Consider the following 16,742-nt stretch of genomic DNA (forward strand, 5'->3'; position numbering starts at 1 on the left):
CGAACATCGAATATGCCTGTCTTATTGTAGGGTGAACTTTGAAGTTTCAAGTACATATCTTACAGAGTTTGGCAGGAGATGTCAGGATCTTGCGGTCTTCACTAGCATCATTGCGTCGTTGGCAGCGACGGAGGGCAGACGTGATTCAGTGAATGGTGAAGTTTAAAAAGACTGATAGAAAGTCAATACAATCGTGATGTTCACCCAAGGTCTCATCCGTCTTAAGTTAACATTTAACAGAGATGTTTGTTAACAGTTTCGATTTATTAAAATAATTCTGGTCACACTGGTGCTTTCACGACAATTGTTTTCCATGAAGAAAATCTCATACTAAACAGAATTTTTGATGGCAGTAATCATCAAATAGAATCTTCATAGTTGTCACGTGGTCTTTCAGCTGGTGTTGTGTCGCAGTCGCGTAGGGGTGTGTACGAGTACATAAATTAGAATTACGTCTAAAACTTTACATAATTAACTTTAGCATGAGTAAATGTCGTACGTACAGTTATTATCAACAAAAATCGCCCAGAGATAAATGTCATGATCTAGTTTTAGAAGTGATCGTTGGAATAGATGATGTACCTAGAGCCTAGACTCTAGAGGCGTAGACTAGAGGGTACATATTATGATGATATTTTTATAAGCATTGGATTGTAGGTATTTGTAGAATCCACATTCACGAGCGTTCGTACTAACATAAAAGTTTCTCTGAACTGTATTCGAGAGAAGATATTTATTTGCATGATGGTACTGATAGTAATTTAATATGGAGTGAACTATCTTGGGAGAATCGCATAGTTCAATCATGGGGCAACGGTACAGCAACGACTTGAAGCTGTGCGGGAACTATTGATCGCTAATTTCGTGTTCGACGCGAGCGTGTGCATGACGAACGTTCAGGAGAAGTAACTTTTTGTGTACGTAAGAAGATCCCTGCCAATGATTGCTGTCATTTATAATACCTGCCGCTACGTAACTATGAGATATGTACGCTGACTTTTCAGTTGTTTGGCAAGGAAATAATCACAGGGAACTAGAGTGTAAAATATTAGTGCCTAAGTTTTCAGACTTGCATAGATAATTGATACAATGTTTCTACAGGTGAACATCGTGATATCTAAGGTGAACATCGTAACTAACAATAAAATTTAATATTTTTATCGTTTTAAAATAGGTTATAAGACCATTGAAGAGCAGAAAACAAACACACACCTACCTGACATAAGAATTGTCATTTTGTTACCCGTTTTCCCCTCGAGAATGCGATAAGAGATTACGTAATTATATAGACTGCGTTTTTTCTACAATGGGTGAGTAAATGATTGAAACTTCCACGAATATAATTGACACCTATTGTTATTGTTGGCTAGTAACCGTTACCTATTGTTAATGTTAGATAGTTAAAGTTGAAACTTGTTCATCGTTTACTAATGAGCGGAGGTTTAAAAGCTAAGAATCTATTATAACATAATAACTGCAGGATAATTTAAAATAAGATTATGTTAAAATTAAATCTACTATAAGAACATTTCCGTATCATCTCGGTGAGGTTTTTTTTATGCGACGCATTAATCGTAGTTGTGGTACATTAATTATGCCAACAAACATTAGTTCATTGCAAGATCTAGTAATATCAATAACGCTGTCAGCGTTGATTTGGCCGTGTCGCCGATTATAAACAACGCAAAATTTACACAGCTTGTTGCGATCTCGAACACGCCATTCACTGCACCAATTGTGCAATGCTTAACCGCCCGGCTTACTCGCCGATTCTGACCAGAACTGTCGCCGGTAGCTGGGATCTAACCCACAACTCGCTGCTCCAACCTTGTACTCTCAATTGTAACCACTGGGCCACCCTGCCCAGCTTGTATAGAAATTCAAGAATCATCCCAACGTTTTCCATTCTCGCTCAGCTTGTTCTGACGTACGATGGTCAACATTGTTAAATTTTTAATGTGTCTTGAGATGCGGGCATCAGATTTTATTCCAAAGGAGATTATTTTTCACCTGCCTTTTCAATGATACGAAAATAAATGTATTTTAAATCAGAAAAAGTTCTGCGATAGGTACAATATTAGTTATATTTTATCGAGCAAATATATTCAGACAGACTGCAAAACGCTGGAGATAAATAATAGATTCTGGCGGACCATTTTCATCGTCACACGCAAGCGGCAATTGTTGCAAGCAAAATTGAGATCCGAGTATGATATGGAATCAGTTTTTTATCTGCTCCTAGATCTGCTAAAAATACTAATGATTGTTAGAAAAGTACCCGTGTAAAAGTGTTACCACTTATATGAATTTGTAGAAGTACCAATATCAATACCTAATAAAGTTTATCGCGGTACGCAATTTATAATCATGCACATAAATTTCGCTATTTATTTCGTTCTTGTAAGTTCCAAGATGCCCATTTTGAACAGAAGAGCACGAGTGACCGCCTTGTTGGGTTTGGGCGAACTAAAATGCAGTGATCATTTTAGCTTAATTCTAGACGAAATACTTGCATTAAAAACACGTATTCATTTGAATGATCACAGTTCAGTCAATTTATTTATCACGTACTAAACGAACAAAATCCTGAATTGATCTCCTCACTCGAAGATTCTAGCAGTGATTCAAGGCTATGATCGTCTCGGCTGAAGCCAAGGTAGTCATAAAAAAATCCAGTACCATGATACGCTTAGACCGTGTGTGTTTTGTGGTCGTCTTGGCTGAAGAGTTACAAAAATCCAATCCCATGTCTCGCGGCAGGTCGTGTGTGTGTCGTAATCGTGATCGTGATCGTCGTGGTTGCCTGCGTCATCGGCGGGGCAGTGGGCATCTTTGCGGCCCTCAGGGACAAAATTTGGCCATACCCACTACACGCGAACTGCCAGGTGGACTGGTGAGTAAAGACGACAAAAGACTAGTGCCGTGAACGAAGTGCCGGTCAATTAGAATAGAGGAAAAAAGGTTCAGTCTTGTCACAAGCTCCTCAGTGGCGCTCTTCCACAAACTTTTCGGTCTGTACATAGACTGCAAAAAACCTTTCAGTTGAACAAGACCTTGAGACGCCATCGCCTGATGATAAACTTGTCTTTGTTGGCAACGCTGTTCCATTGAAGGTCATAGCAATAACCGCTAATCATGCTCTGTCTTTTCGTAGCATGTGAACTAAAAATAATTTTACTTCAATGACAGTTTGCTTACTTTTATTAGTTCTGTTCTTTTGATACAATACCACTCTTATCGTCATGAAATTACTTGAAAAAATTCATCAAAACTTTCCAGTCTCACTCACTTCTCACGGCTAATCTGTTGGTAATGATTTGCTTAGGACGTTCGGGAAGCCGTGTTCTGAGGTGGAGACGCTGCTGGTGCAGCAGCTGCAGCAGTGGAGTGAAGAGGTCTGCGACGCGCCCAAAGATCACTGCGGCTACAACTTTCTGGGCGTGCGGGACGGGCTCATCAGCGGCGCGCACTTCACCCCGAGCCCGCGCTTCCGGGACACCATAAGCTTCAACCTTACGACCTCGGCTGATGGCTGTAATGTCAGGGTGAGTCAAGTCATCTTTTGAGTCAAGATCTCATGGCATATTTCGGAAAACAGCATTTATATAGCAAATAAAGCAATATAATCTTATTCGTTCATGCAAGGCAGTGTTTCTAGTTCGTTCTCGCAATTTTCACGGCAGGGTAAGAGCAGGTCGGACGTGTGGTACGCCATTAACGACTTCGGCGTCAACTACTGCAACATCAAAGACCTGGTAGTGGGCGCTCGACTTGCTTCCAACGACCCCAAGCACACAGAAAAATCCCAACCAAATATTTGCACGCAATACCCAAACTCGAACTGCACCTGGTATAACTGAGCATTTTATACACGATTAGAAGGCTTTCCTGTCATCCCCATGAAATGAAGACCACAAGAATTTTCAATAAAGGTGACTTATTCTCCATTACCAGACAATAAAAAGTGTATAACAGCGTAAAAAATATATAGTCGTGTTTCTGTTAGCATGCATATATAAAATTATTTCAGATTATTCATAATTCTAACTGAAGTAAGTCAACACAAAATTGAATAAGTATCTACGGTACATTTTACCGGTAAGGTAAAGAGTAGCAAAAACTAGTCTTCTCTTGTAAAAGCATGAATGGTTGTGTACCCGTAACTTATAAAATGGCTATATGTTGTGTAACGCAGATTGGAATGCGAAAAATTAACTTGAATGTGATCCAAAGATTTGGAGTACGATTTACTTTAACCCATCAATAGTAACAGGATTCTGGAAATACTTAGACTTCTAAAGTACTAAACTGACTTAGAAAGTAAGATTTTCATGTGCCACCGCAACTACAAGGCGCCGAATGTCGTAAACAGTCGTCATGTGCTGCCAATGAGGCCGAGCGACCTGAAGGAAGCGAAGCTCATATGCATCTTGAGGATCAGTGACACACTTCATGAGGCATTCTTAAATATCAGTGTCACTAAACTCGCCACAGCACTCTTGTAGCAGGAACGATTAACTTTAATGGAAACGATTAATTTTACTGAAAGAAGTGAGCCACAACATTCATGCGGAGATCAAAACAACTAATAAATACCATGTTTTAATGGAACACTACAAATCGCAGTTCAGACCTGTATTTTACAGTTTTGGACAAGTGACGAGTTAAGAGCAGTGTCTTCTGCGTGGCGACTCGTGTGTCACTGACGTTTGAAGGCATCGGAGTAATTTGACGTACCCATGTCTAAAAAAACTCCTTACGCTCATTCGAAGTAAATCACAATACTTTTTTAAAATTTGCTGTTATTTTTTCGGATGATCCAAATTTCCATGTACCTACAATGAAATAAATATTTTCTCCCTCAGAATTTGCAATATCCTTCCAACACCTCGAGTGTTCACTGTTCTTTACATTGTGACGAATCTCGACTAATCGAACCTGGCTTGTAAGTTATATCATGAGAGGGATAAATTGCACACAATGCAGGGCACAAATTGTACGCAACGATTAGAATTTGAAAAATAATTCAATAGATAAGTCTTGAGCTCCACAAAGACTAATGCGATTTGTCAGCAACAATAAAGATGGTTTCTTAATAGACCTGCATGTGAGCATCTTTTTTTTTTCTTTAATTGAAATTTATGGGAGCCTCTGAAGACTGGTTCAATGCGGCCCCACGTCAGAACAGTTGAAGGAACTTGGCTGAATTATGGTTTCTTGTACAAAATCGGGTGTCTTGAAAAAAAACCTCAAGATTTCTCAATGGCTGATGGGCTACAGAACGGGGCCACCAAAGTGGAGACCACACCGGGGCGGAGAGCACCATTCCAGGGCAGAAAGCCCCACTCCAGGGCAGATAGCCCCACTCCAGGGCAGATAGCCCCACTCCAGGGCAGAATTCGAGAAAGATAGTTCTAGAAAGGATGACGTAGCAGCCGGCCGAAGCCGGCTACTGTCACGGGAGCTCAGCACAAGGAACCTCTTGCCTCAACAGTTAGAACAGAACTCCCATGTGAGCATCCAACATCAGCACGTAATAGATCTGCATATTTTTTCCGGTAAGCAAGACTTCTTGATGCTCGGAACATAACTGGTTTCCGGTATACTGGTACATTCTACGGCAACATTCAGTTTTGAAACGCATTTCAATGTCATCTCAGCACCAAGCTGTGTATTCCTCCAGAACACCAGCTTTGCTTAGATTGAACTTCTTCAGCCACCAAATGAATTATGATATATTTCATAAAATTTGTACAACTCTCAGTGCTGTTATGAGACTCAGAATATCTGTAATATATTTTGCAATACATATGTCCACATTAATCAACCCGTTCGTGGCTCCACATGTCAAGCGGTCATATTAAGCGCCACCTGACTGAATATATTATTAGTTCTACCTGAACCTGAGGACAGGGATTCGTTGACCCAAGTGCGTGAGAGATAAGTGAGACACCATCTGTCGAGGGAACTTTTCTTGATATGGAGTGGTAATACATGAGAGTTACATTAGCGATACAAACATGTATAGGCTAGGACGTCGACCGTTAGATCGGAGTAACTCTAACGAATGTTACAAGGCGGTGTGCTAGTTAAGTTAGGGGAGCCTTACTAAGGCTGCCAGCCCTGTTTTAGCATCATGACTTCAGCCCACTACTGTGGTCATGATCGCGTGGTGTTCCGTCATGTTATCCATGCTGATTCAGGTCTAGTACTTTTCCATCAATCTCTACCACGTCTAGTGAATATTACGTCTCAATTACAGATGATCTAATTAAAAAATATAATTATAATGAATAGAATGATCAACACCGAATACATATATATAAATATTTTTCTATGCGATGCACGACCAGCCAATTAAGCAATCCGAATCGCTCTGGCAGAACAGCATTTGGCGCGCGTCACAATGAGCGTCATCGTCCTTATTGAATATTGAACATATAGAAGAATTTCAGAGATGGAAGTTCCGATCCAAGTTCTGAAATTCTGAATTCATGCCGATTTAGTTTACGCTCACATGATACAATTTGAGACGCGAAAACCCTTAACTAGCATTGAAACAAAGAATAAAAATATAAAAATTTATATGCATCATACGACAATAAAGCCCTCTAGATCATCAATGTGATGTCGTTACCTAACATATATTTGAAGACAAAAAATTTGAGATCACAAGGAACGCTTCACAAAACTGATGCTAAGCAGCGGTGCATGGGATAACATACATTGCTAGTCAACTACGCTCAATCCAAATCCACCAAAAGTTTTTTTGAAAAACTACCAACTTCACTAAGCCATTGACCGGCAGTTAACGTAAGTAATTTAATTGAGCAATAAAATTTAGGCTTCGGATTAATATATTATAATGAATAGATAAAATTATGCTACGAATGGAAAAATAAAAAGCAATAAATAGAAAGGTATGATTTTCAAGCTTCACAAAGAAAACTCGCTGGTGTTATGACAGATTCTTGAAAATCAATTAGTGTGACAACAGCGTTGGCTTGCCTTTATGGTGTAATAAACAAGAGGCAGATATTGCAAGAAGCAAAATATTCATGGCTAGAACAGCAATATGCGGGGAGACAACATTGAGAACATCTCTTCTAACACACATAAATCTCAGTGTCAAGGTTCACAAACCAATGGCATTAGATAACTGACTGCAGTGAGGTTCCAAAGTCAAAACAAAATTCGACTGAATTTTGTGAATTCGTATATATTCACGTGGACTTTACAATCAAACGGCAAATATATAGATCATTCACTTGAGGTATAACGAGCTACAACAACGATATTGATGATTTACTTGCACATTCAGAGCCAAATTATGACATTGATCATTCAGCGAGACATGCAAAATCCGGCGAGCAAGCGGTTTAGAGGCGCCAAGGATGGTCGCATTCCTACCTAACCCGGCATGTGTCAGCACATCCAGTCAATTAGAACCTGGCATATCGCTTGAGGACGCAAAAGCCAAGCTATACCTTTTTTGTATTTCCTTGCACACATTCGTCCACCAATTCGTTCAGTAAAATTTAGTTTCAAATAAATAATCATGTAAGACATACTCATGATTTTCTAAACAAATCTAGCCAATACCTAGATCCTAGAACAACAACAACGATGGTCACACCTCTAAGAAGGCTGTACGTAAGCCCAGCAATACAGAGGGAACAGAAAGGGCAGAGGAAGCAATTTTTAAGAACTCTTATGTTCCAGCAAGAGGAGGGGGGAAGGGGAGACCAGTGATATCCGTGGTCAACACCAAAAGGGGGATGGGAATGATGGCTGTTGTCACAACCGAAACTATGAGTGGGGTTATGAAGTGATAGCCGCGGTCACGATCGAAGCAAAGCCTAGTGTTAGGTTAGCAAAGCCGTGCAGTAAGATGTGAGCGTGTGCAAGAGCGGTGGTGGCCGTGCCCTTATGAAGATCCAGTGTCCGGTCGAGCTGTAGGAGGTGGAGGGAAAGACGGTGGAGGTCTGGTAGTGGCCATGCTGGACACGTCGAGCGACGGTTTGCGGCCCAAGGCGGAGAACGGGGCGGCCGTAGCACCACAATCCACACTGAACGACCTGCCGCCACCTCTGCCCAAAAACAATGAAATATAGAACTGCCTTTTCTCAAACTGATGAGTCTGATTAGTTACTTTTAGCTTTAGGTGAAATGATTGAAAAGTACCATAATTACAAACAAGCCCCCAACCTAAACGACAGGTTAGTTTTCATATCTATGTAATATTAATCCTAGCGGAGATTTATGTAGGAGAAAGTTAAAATTGTCTTACTGTTTCAACGATATTCGAATATCATCACTCGTGCAAGCAAACTTCATCATTATCTCCGAGATTTGCCGAATGTACCTGTAATTACACCACCAATAGGCCTAAAAATAAGCATGGGTGATCTCAATTTTTTACATTGTTAGAATATCAGTCGGAATGAGGTCAGAACAGTTGCTGGACATAGAATTCTAACGTCACCGCACGTTCCATAAAGTATAGGGGTAATACAGAGTAACGACATGAAGGCTGAAATAAAGATCAACAAGTATCATTGAGGGTTGACGGCACAATATATTCTATAGATTAACAAGGTAGGCGGTAATACAGAGTAGGCATTAAGAACCAACGAGTGACAGCTAAGTCACATGTTATAAAATAGAGCACCTGGCGCCCGAAGGGTGTGGCATGCCGGGAGCTGACGTAAGGCTTGAGGGAGGTTGGTGTGGACGAGATGAGGCTTCAGAGATGGACAGAATTGAGCCAAAGAGCACATGCTGTACCACCGGAAACTTGTGCAGCACCTGACATGTCATTTAGTGAGAATCACTGCAGCCGCCGCAAGTATCTAATCATAGTAACCATGAATGCCGATTTATTTAATGATTCTACATAAAAATGAATCTATTGAAGTGAAGTATGTTTACTATTATTATTATTGAGAGAATATTCTACAATGAAAGAAACTACTGTATTGCTAATGCACCTGGATACAATTAATTTTTTAATGCATTATCGTGGTAGATTTGACAAAAAAAAACACTTGAAATGCAACTGTTGTTAATTAGTAGAGTAATGGCTTCTAGGAATAAGGATGAAAAATGCTTCCTTCAATAGCACTGAGAAGTAGACTTACCTCAGCTTTGTACATCTTGATGAGCCCCTGGTTTATCTTGGACCATGACTGAACCCCGCTGATGTTCCACAGCTGGTTGCTGTGCTCGGCAAAAGGTCCGCTCTTTACCTATAACATTCAAAGCAACCGTCGGCATGAATGATATCATTAATAATTTAGCAATTTTGACCCAATTCAAGAAAAATTGAAAATCATATTGGAAACAAAGGGATAGAAATTTAATTTCCATCTTACCTACAAAAAAGTTAGATGATTTTTGACAGATATCAATTGTGCGAATTGCATGTTACATTCATATTTGCATGTGAGAAAAGATTTAACAGGCATGATCAAAATTCTAAATGCTAAATTTGGGTCACGTAATGCAGGGAAAAAGCTTGCTTCCGGATTACAATAGAGACAATAAACACTAAAATCTTTTTGTGCACCGAAAAATACTAAACTTCAATCTATTAAACATGAACAGTAAAATGTAATCAATACCTCAAGGATGAATTTAATACAAGCCAAGAATAAGTAGTCTTCTGCATTGTCTTCAACTACTTTCGGGTTTGTGAACATTTCAGGAGCAATTTTAGGATTCATAACAAGCTGTGATGAACCCCAAATGAAAGGAATAAATTGATAGTCATCGAGGCTCCACACTCCCTGACTGCCAGCAGGTTCCATCTTGTAAGTTGACTGCAGCTCGCGCACCAACTCCAAATATCTGCAGAGCAGGGAAAAACGTATGAACCATGGATGCTACAACATCAAAATTACAGTACATTTCTCACTGGGGAACCTTTCAGATTTTGGAACAATAGTCTAGAACACTTATTTGTCAATGGAATTTTGATTCAATAATTCGATTTTGCCAGTAACAGTTTGCCGTAAACATTTTCATTTAATTATTCTCATGGATAGAAATAACATTTTTTAAAAGGGTTATCGATTCCATTTTTAAAGAAATTAAGCAAATATTTCCCACTTATCCAATGACTACCTAGTTGAGATATGACTGATTCTGCAGCTGAGAAATGGTAGATATTAGGCAACTAATGGCCAGCTTTACTGGAGCACGTACAGTCACCTCTTGTTGTAGGCTACATATATGAACTCTTAAGTTCCATTTTGTATTATGAATTTTGTTCAAATATGAGAAGAAATTTTAAGAAACAAATCAAATAGAAATAATGGATTATTAAAATTAAAAATTATAACAACTATATCGATGACAGGGCATGAATAATATAGGTATAATAACAATGCAAAAAAGCAAATAAAATAAAGAAATAAGTGCTTTCATTTTATGATTGAAAAGAAGGGACAATTTTGATTGTTAATACCAACCTTTTAAAAACTTTTGTCACAGTTGCTTGAGAGTCTTTTTGTTGCAAGGCTCCAAGTTTAAACAAGCATGTTAAGAACATGATGAAAGCAAGTTCATGTCCGGTGCCATAATCTATTCGTGTGCTGTTGCCAAAACTTTCAACCAGGTATGTGCTGGCTTCACGACTGCCTGCCTCCAGTTCTGCTCCCACCACACTCTTCACAAGACCTTCAGCCTCCTGAAAGATTCCTCAAAGTTCATGACGATTCAATACAAATTGATTTCATATTTTCAGCCAGTTTACTGTTATCTCTAAAACAAGTGACTATCACAACATGTAGTAGCAGCAGGAGTTATAAATGATAATTAAAATTTATTACTACAATAAAATTTTTATACCTATCAAATATAGAAGTTTCAACAGTGAAAAAATTCCATATATTCAATTCTGTTATATGGAACAGCATGGAACTAATTTCTAGATTCAGGTCCTATGTAGAGCATGTTATATGTATGTAAAGTAAACTAATTGCATGTGGATTAATTAGTAACTGCATTTAATTTTTAGATTAGAGAAAAAAATAATTTTTGAAGCACATGATTTCAGAATTTCAATTAGTTTTTCTAAGAACAGAGTGTTAACTCACTTGTGAAAGTTTTGTATAGTATTCCCGAAATGCTTTATTGCCATATCGCTGAGGCTGGTCAACAGGAGGGAACTCATCCAACCAAGTGGCCATGGTATTGAGCATGACCAACAAGCGAGATATGACTGGAGACTCATGACACTCAGCACTGCAACTCTTGCTTCGAACACTTTCATTCAGGCTTGTCAGTAAGCCAAGTACATCCTAGAGACATTATAGAGTTGGCTTATGAATTTATTCATTTGATTCTTACATTGGGAACGATTTAAAATGAAAGCACAACATACATATTCAATGTAAAATACTGTGAAAATTCTAATAATGATATAGTACATGGAATGAACACGTTGTAATTAAATGTTAGTAGGTTGGCCTTTAAACCAATCATTCATTGTTTGGGATAGATAATCTTCAAGATTAATAATCCTGTTCACATTATAATACCACATTTGCAGCTTTCATAATAGCTCTCCAGCTGAAGTACAGTACCGGTAATTCAAGGTAGACATGCTCAAAACTGCATTCAAGTACCGTAATATGGTGTTTTTAAATATGAAGGGAATGGGATTATATGGTAATTCATGTAATAAATAATGCTAGAACAACTTTCACGCTAAGTTGAAATTAAATTCTTAAATCTTGCTTGTAATTGCATTGCCTCATCATTCTTAGAGATAAAAGAAATGGAAATTGATTTAGATAACAAAATTGAAAACTAACATCTTATGCCCAAGCTTATAATTTTATAGCAAAAGATGTATTATGGATTCATATCAACTTGAAACACATGTAATGACAAATAATCAAAAAATCTTTTTGAAAAAGTACATTCAATTTTTGATTACCAATATTACTTCCATTAAATAATATTAACTCTTAAAGAAACTCACTTGATATGCTTCAGATTTTTCCCATTTTTCCACATCAGGAGCAGTGAATACTTCACGTTTAGGCACACTAAATTCATGGATTCCTGAAAGAGAAACATAAATGAGAAGAGAAATGAGTTTCATACCAGATTTACCAGGTTTCATACATGTTGTTAAAGACTGTCATGAAATGGCAACAAAGTACTCCAGTCTCTAATTTTCAAACATACCTATTTCATATGCTACAACCTACAGGCATCAATGATTGTTAAAAATTCTTCTAAGCAGATTTACACACATATAAGAATTTGATTGGCCAAAGTATTTTCTCCAGAAATTATCATTTCAATGAAATTATATTTCTGGATGGTGTAACAATAAAATGTATCACTTAACCATATCAATGAGTAGTTATGTATATTTTATTTTACTGCATTACCAAGTAGCATGAATGACATCAATAGGTTCAGACCAGACAATGCCTCCTATAAATCTTGCTTCAATAACAATCAGCCTTATTTTGGCCCATATTACCTTAACACGTTGACTCCGATTGCTTCACCTTGTACTATTATTCTATTTTTTGTACCGTTTTTAAACACAGTTGCCAGACGGTCATTTTTTCTGGCTAAATTCTGCAATTTAGTTTTTCTCAATTTATGTTGGTCAGCTAAAATTTATGATAGTGGTACTTCCTATTTAAATTTTAAATACTGCAAAAAGAAAATAAATGGAATTTTTATTGCAAAACCTACAAATAAACTAATACCTATATATTGAGTTATTGGTCTTTTTTGTTCTCGGATTTGGCCAATTTTAGGCAACCTGAATTCTGTACCACTATGTCCTGGAGAAATACATTTTGTGGTACGCATATGTACCACTGCGGAGTCAACGTGTCAAAGGCCTATCATCAGGCATAGTATAATAGGCACATACAAGTAATGCCTGCTAAGATAATTTTGAGCACATTCATGCATTATTAGGCTCCTAGCTGACCTATTTTTAAAACATTATTATGGATTTTACCATCTAACAGATCATTACAACACTGATTGCAATCTCATAATCAGTAAACAAACTCCAAATATATTTTGCAGTACTTACCAATAGAAATAGCCATGGCTTCTTTAGGATTCAAATTTGTGCTTCAGTCATTTGATTTTGCTGCTAAAATCAATATTCAATTTCTGGGCTTTAATTTTATAATGCTAAGAAAATGCCAATTTGTGCATTATATTAAAATTTATGGTTTTAATGTTAATTTAGTTTTTCATAAAAAATAATTAGAGACTTTTTCTTGATGGAAATTACCTACTCTGATCTGTTAAGCAGGCTGTAGGGGTGTAGGTTACAGTATTTAATTGTTAACAAAAGCACATTACCAGGCCACAAGATTCCAAATATATTAACGATTCATCACATTTGTGCCACAAGATTTCAGAAACAAGCAGGAAAATTCCAATCCTGAATTTTAGACCAACTGGTTTGATTAGGATTTAGGACCATAAGACCCCTGATCCTTGCCTTGACTAAGTAGTGTTGCATTTCTGGAAATGCGATTATGTGGCCGTGATTTTTGTTTACAGGCAGCACTGCAGCAGGTACTTCACCACTTACCCCCACACTACACCCTGACCCAGGGTGCAGAGGGTGCAAGCAGCATTGCCAGTATATTTATTTTTAGCCCAAAGCATTGCCAGCCATTTACAAGATCAGTTGCCAGATAATTTTTATAAGAAAATGCTGCTTACAACTTTGATAGTATAACCCTTACTATCCACGCACTGCATCATCGCAACTAATTTCCAGGTAAGCTTCACTGCATCCATATCTATCCGATGTACTGGAAACCTTACTGTGTGCGCTTTCCGCTTGCGGTCATCCAGATTTGCAATAGGGTAAACGCGGTATATCCCGACATTAAGGACGCATCGAGAAATAAAAAACTTAAAAAAAATAACCATATGCGTTACTCGAGTTCTGTTTGCTTTACGTGACTCTCAAAACACCGCACTACGGACCAGCAACAATGAAACATCACAAAATGATGCCATATTTATTTAAAAGCCTATAGAATGCAAACCTACCAAATCCCTATATTCCGACGCTGTGTGTGACTAAATTCGACACGTTGTCAGACGAATTCCGGCCGTGATTCAAACTCTACTAATACGTAATTCCGACATCCTTGTGTTCGAATTCCGATCACTATGTGAGCTGTAATGGAATACGACACGGCTTTGAATTTTACGACACGGCTTTGAACACTATTGAATATTGAACACTACTTAATTAGGCTTTTAATTAACAGCTATTAAGCTTTTAATTAAGAAGATTTTAATTTTTGCACACAACTCGGAACGAGCTGTGTGTGTCCAATTCAAGTTGTGTCAGAATTAGTTTTTATGTGTCTAAATCTGTTTCTTAACTTTATCATCTACTAATTTATTTACGACGTGAAATCAGCAAGTACAAGTATACTTAAAGGATTCTTAATATATTCACAGACTTATTTAAAAGTCTCAAACCATAATATTCTTTCTACACAAATAGTTTATTAGGTACTATTTGGTAGAGCAAGGTCAACTGTCAACTTTGACACATTTTTCAATGATCTCACTAGACTCACTGAGTGGTGTGCACTGTCTTTCTTTGGCTCTCAACATTTTCCTGCCAGACAACCCAGACCTAGTGTTTTGGCAATAGTTTGGCGTGCAAAGGTATGACGTCACTATTTCAACCATCAACAAATGCGTGGAACTAAGACAAAGCTTTATATAAAGGAAAAACTAGAGAGGTCTCGGAATTAGGGTGAACGCGGTATATTCCGACATCGTAGGTAATTCCGTCACCTCTCCAGCTTTTCCTTTATATTAAGCTTTGTTTTAGTTCCATGTGTTTGTTGATGGTTGAAATGGTGACGTCATGCATTTGCAAGTCAAAATACTGCCAAAACACTAGGTCTTGGCCATCTAGTGGGAAAATATTGAGATCCAAAGAGAGACAATGCAGGCCACGTGGTGAGATCATCAAAAAATGTGTCAAATTTGACAGTTGACATGGCTCTACCAAATAGTGAATAACTGTTTTTATAGGAAGAATATTATGGTTTGANTATACCATGATGGGGGTTCAACCTCCATGCAGCAGCTTGTTTGGTAGATGGTATATAGAGACCACAACCAGTAGATGAACCATCAACCATTCGTGAGCCATCGCAGTATATTACCCTGTAGTTAGGGTACTTTATATCTAGATGTGCAGCAAAAAGACAGGGTGTGACATCCATAGAGCTTGTTTGGAAGTTGAGGCAGACAAGTGGGGACAAACAACACCAAGGCGGAACCGGATCAAGCACAGGAGTGGGCTGACCATGACATGGAGGGAGACCGAGTTCTTGCAGTATCCGTGGGCCATGTTGAAGTGCTGAGATCTTGTCACCAAAGACAACTTCAGAAGTTTTATCCCCATTTGAACGGTATTTTAAGCGAATATACATACTGGCAGTCAGATAATGACGTCTCAGTCTCAGGGCAGGAATATGAGCCTCCACTCGATCCAAATGTGCTGGCAAGATTTTCTGAAGGCGTAAATTTTGCTGGTGATGCATCACCTATAATCTTGCAATATTCACCCACTTTCTGCAGTCTGCACCCAGGAACCACACAACAGGGGTCCCCCAGGCTGCCAGGCATAGTTGCAAAGCAGACTGCAGAGGTTTAAGGTTTTTAGAATTTAGTTTTAGACTCTCCCTCAAGTTCATTTTTGAGTCCTATAAGTAGACCAGTAAAATATCATGGATACCAGCATTATCACACTTAAGAAATTCATTTAAATCTTGAGTAAATGAGGAAATTAAAATTGAACAGATTTTAAAAATTTCTAGTTTGTCACTATGCCACCAGGCCCCATCCCAATGGTGTCCAATCCAGGAGAACTCTCCAGCTTCATCATAGCCCATACCTAGGACTCATAGGAGGGTTACTGGATTAGGGTTAGGACTTACTACTTAGGGTAAGTTAGGGACACGTTTTGCAACTCTCTTAGAATGTTGAAAGACTTCATTGTCATCTAAACTCCTGGCTACTGCGCCGCCTGCGTTGCATTCCCGCTTCTTGACTCAACTTGCCTGCAGAGTTCATGTCTGTCAGACTATTATAGTGTCGGTCTGTGCTGAGACAACCGGACCCAAAGTAACACTATCATCTTCGATCAGAGCTGTCTTCCTCTGAAAGCTCAAAAGTAGGAACTCTCACCTGGTTGATCCCCTTGATCCCGCCGTGATCAAGCGCAAGCCTACATAAAAATTGGCCGCCACTAAGACGGCGGCCGGCCGACGGTAGCAGCCAACCCTGTTGGCTGCTCGCTGCCATGGCAGCACACGCTCATCTTCTTCTTCTTCTTTTCAAGGTGTCCACGTTGGGTGGACTGAAAGCCACAGGACAGCCGCAAGGGTGACCGTTGGGCCTGAGAGCTTATGTTATGTTGGACTTCTTGGTAAGGAAAGCTGGCCTCTTTGTCCTTGTTTGTACAAGGTCAATAGAGGTGATAGATGAGCTTGACAGCATGTAAGAGAGAATTTACACATGACATGGATAAGTTACATGCACACGGAACACAGATGACTGTATGCAGTCACTCAGAAAAGTTGCACATGACATGATCATTGCTCTTCAGAACTGAGCACTAGATTCAACAGTTAAGTTAGATAGATTTATATACATAGAATGACATAGATTATGCACGTACACAAACATATACAATATACATA

At 38.6% G+C, this 16,742-nt stretch overlaps 2 protein-coding genes across 2 annotated transcripts; one reads left to right on the forward strand and one right to left on the reverse strand.

The window, feature by feature from the left end:
• The first annotated feature begins 1,067 nt into the window (after nucleotides 1–1,067).
• Nucleotides 1,068–4,864, forward strand: LOC108679413. Its single transcript, XM_018168031.2, has 4 exons — nucleotides 1,068–1,310; nucleotides 2,761–2,893; nucleotides 3,326–3,545; nucleotides 3,684–4,864. The coding sequence occupies exons 1-4, from the start codon at nucleotides 1,307–1,309 to the stop codon at nucleotides 3,858–3,860; spliced, it is 534 nt and encodes a 177-aa protein (XP_018023520.1). The 5' UTR covers nucleotides 1,068–1,306; the 3' UTR covers nucleotides 3,861–4,864.
• A 2,020-nt stretch (nucleotides 4,865–6,884) lies between these two features.
• Nucleotides 6,885–13,313, reverse strand: LOC108679412 (serine/threonine-protein phosphatase 2A activator). Its single transcript, XM_018168030.2, has 8 exons — nucleotides 13,076–13,313; nucleotides 11,990–12,072; nucleotides 11,100–11,303; nucleotides 10,473–10,690; nucleotides 9,624–9,849; nucleotides 9,141–9,248; nucleotides 8,672–8,808; nucleotides 6,885–8,090 (listed from the first exon to the last, which is right to left on the reverse strand). Exons 1-8 carry the CDS (start codon nucleotides 13,089–13,091, stop codon nucleotides 7,928–7,930), a joined length of 1,155 nt encoding a protein of 384 aa, XP_018023519.1. The 5' UTR covers nucleotides 13,092–13,313; the 3' UTR covers nucleotides 6,885–7,927.
• Between the last annotated feature and the right edge of the window lie 3,429 nt (nucleotides 13,314–16,742).

This window comes from Hyalella azteca, unplaced genomic scaffold, assembly GCF_000764305.2.
Source record: "Hyalella azteca isolate HAZT.00-mixed unplaced genomic scaffold, Hazt_2.0.2 contig5778, whole genome shotgun sequence".
Lineage (NCBI taxonomy): Eukaryota > Metazoa > Arthropoda > Malacostraca > Amphipoda > Hyalellidae > Hyalella > Hyalella azteca.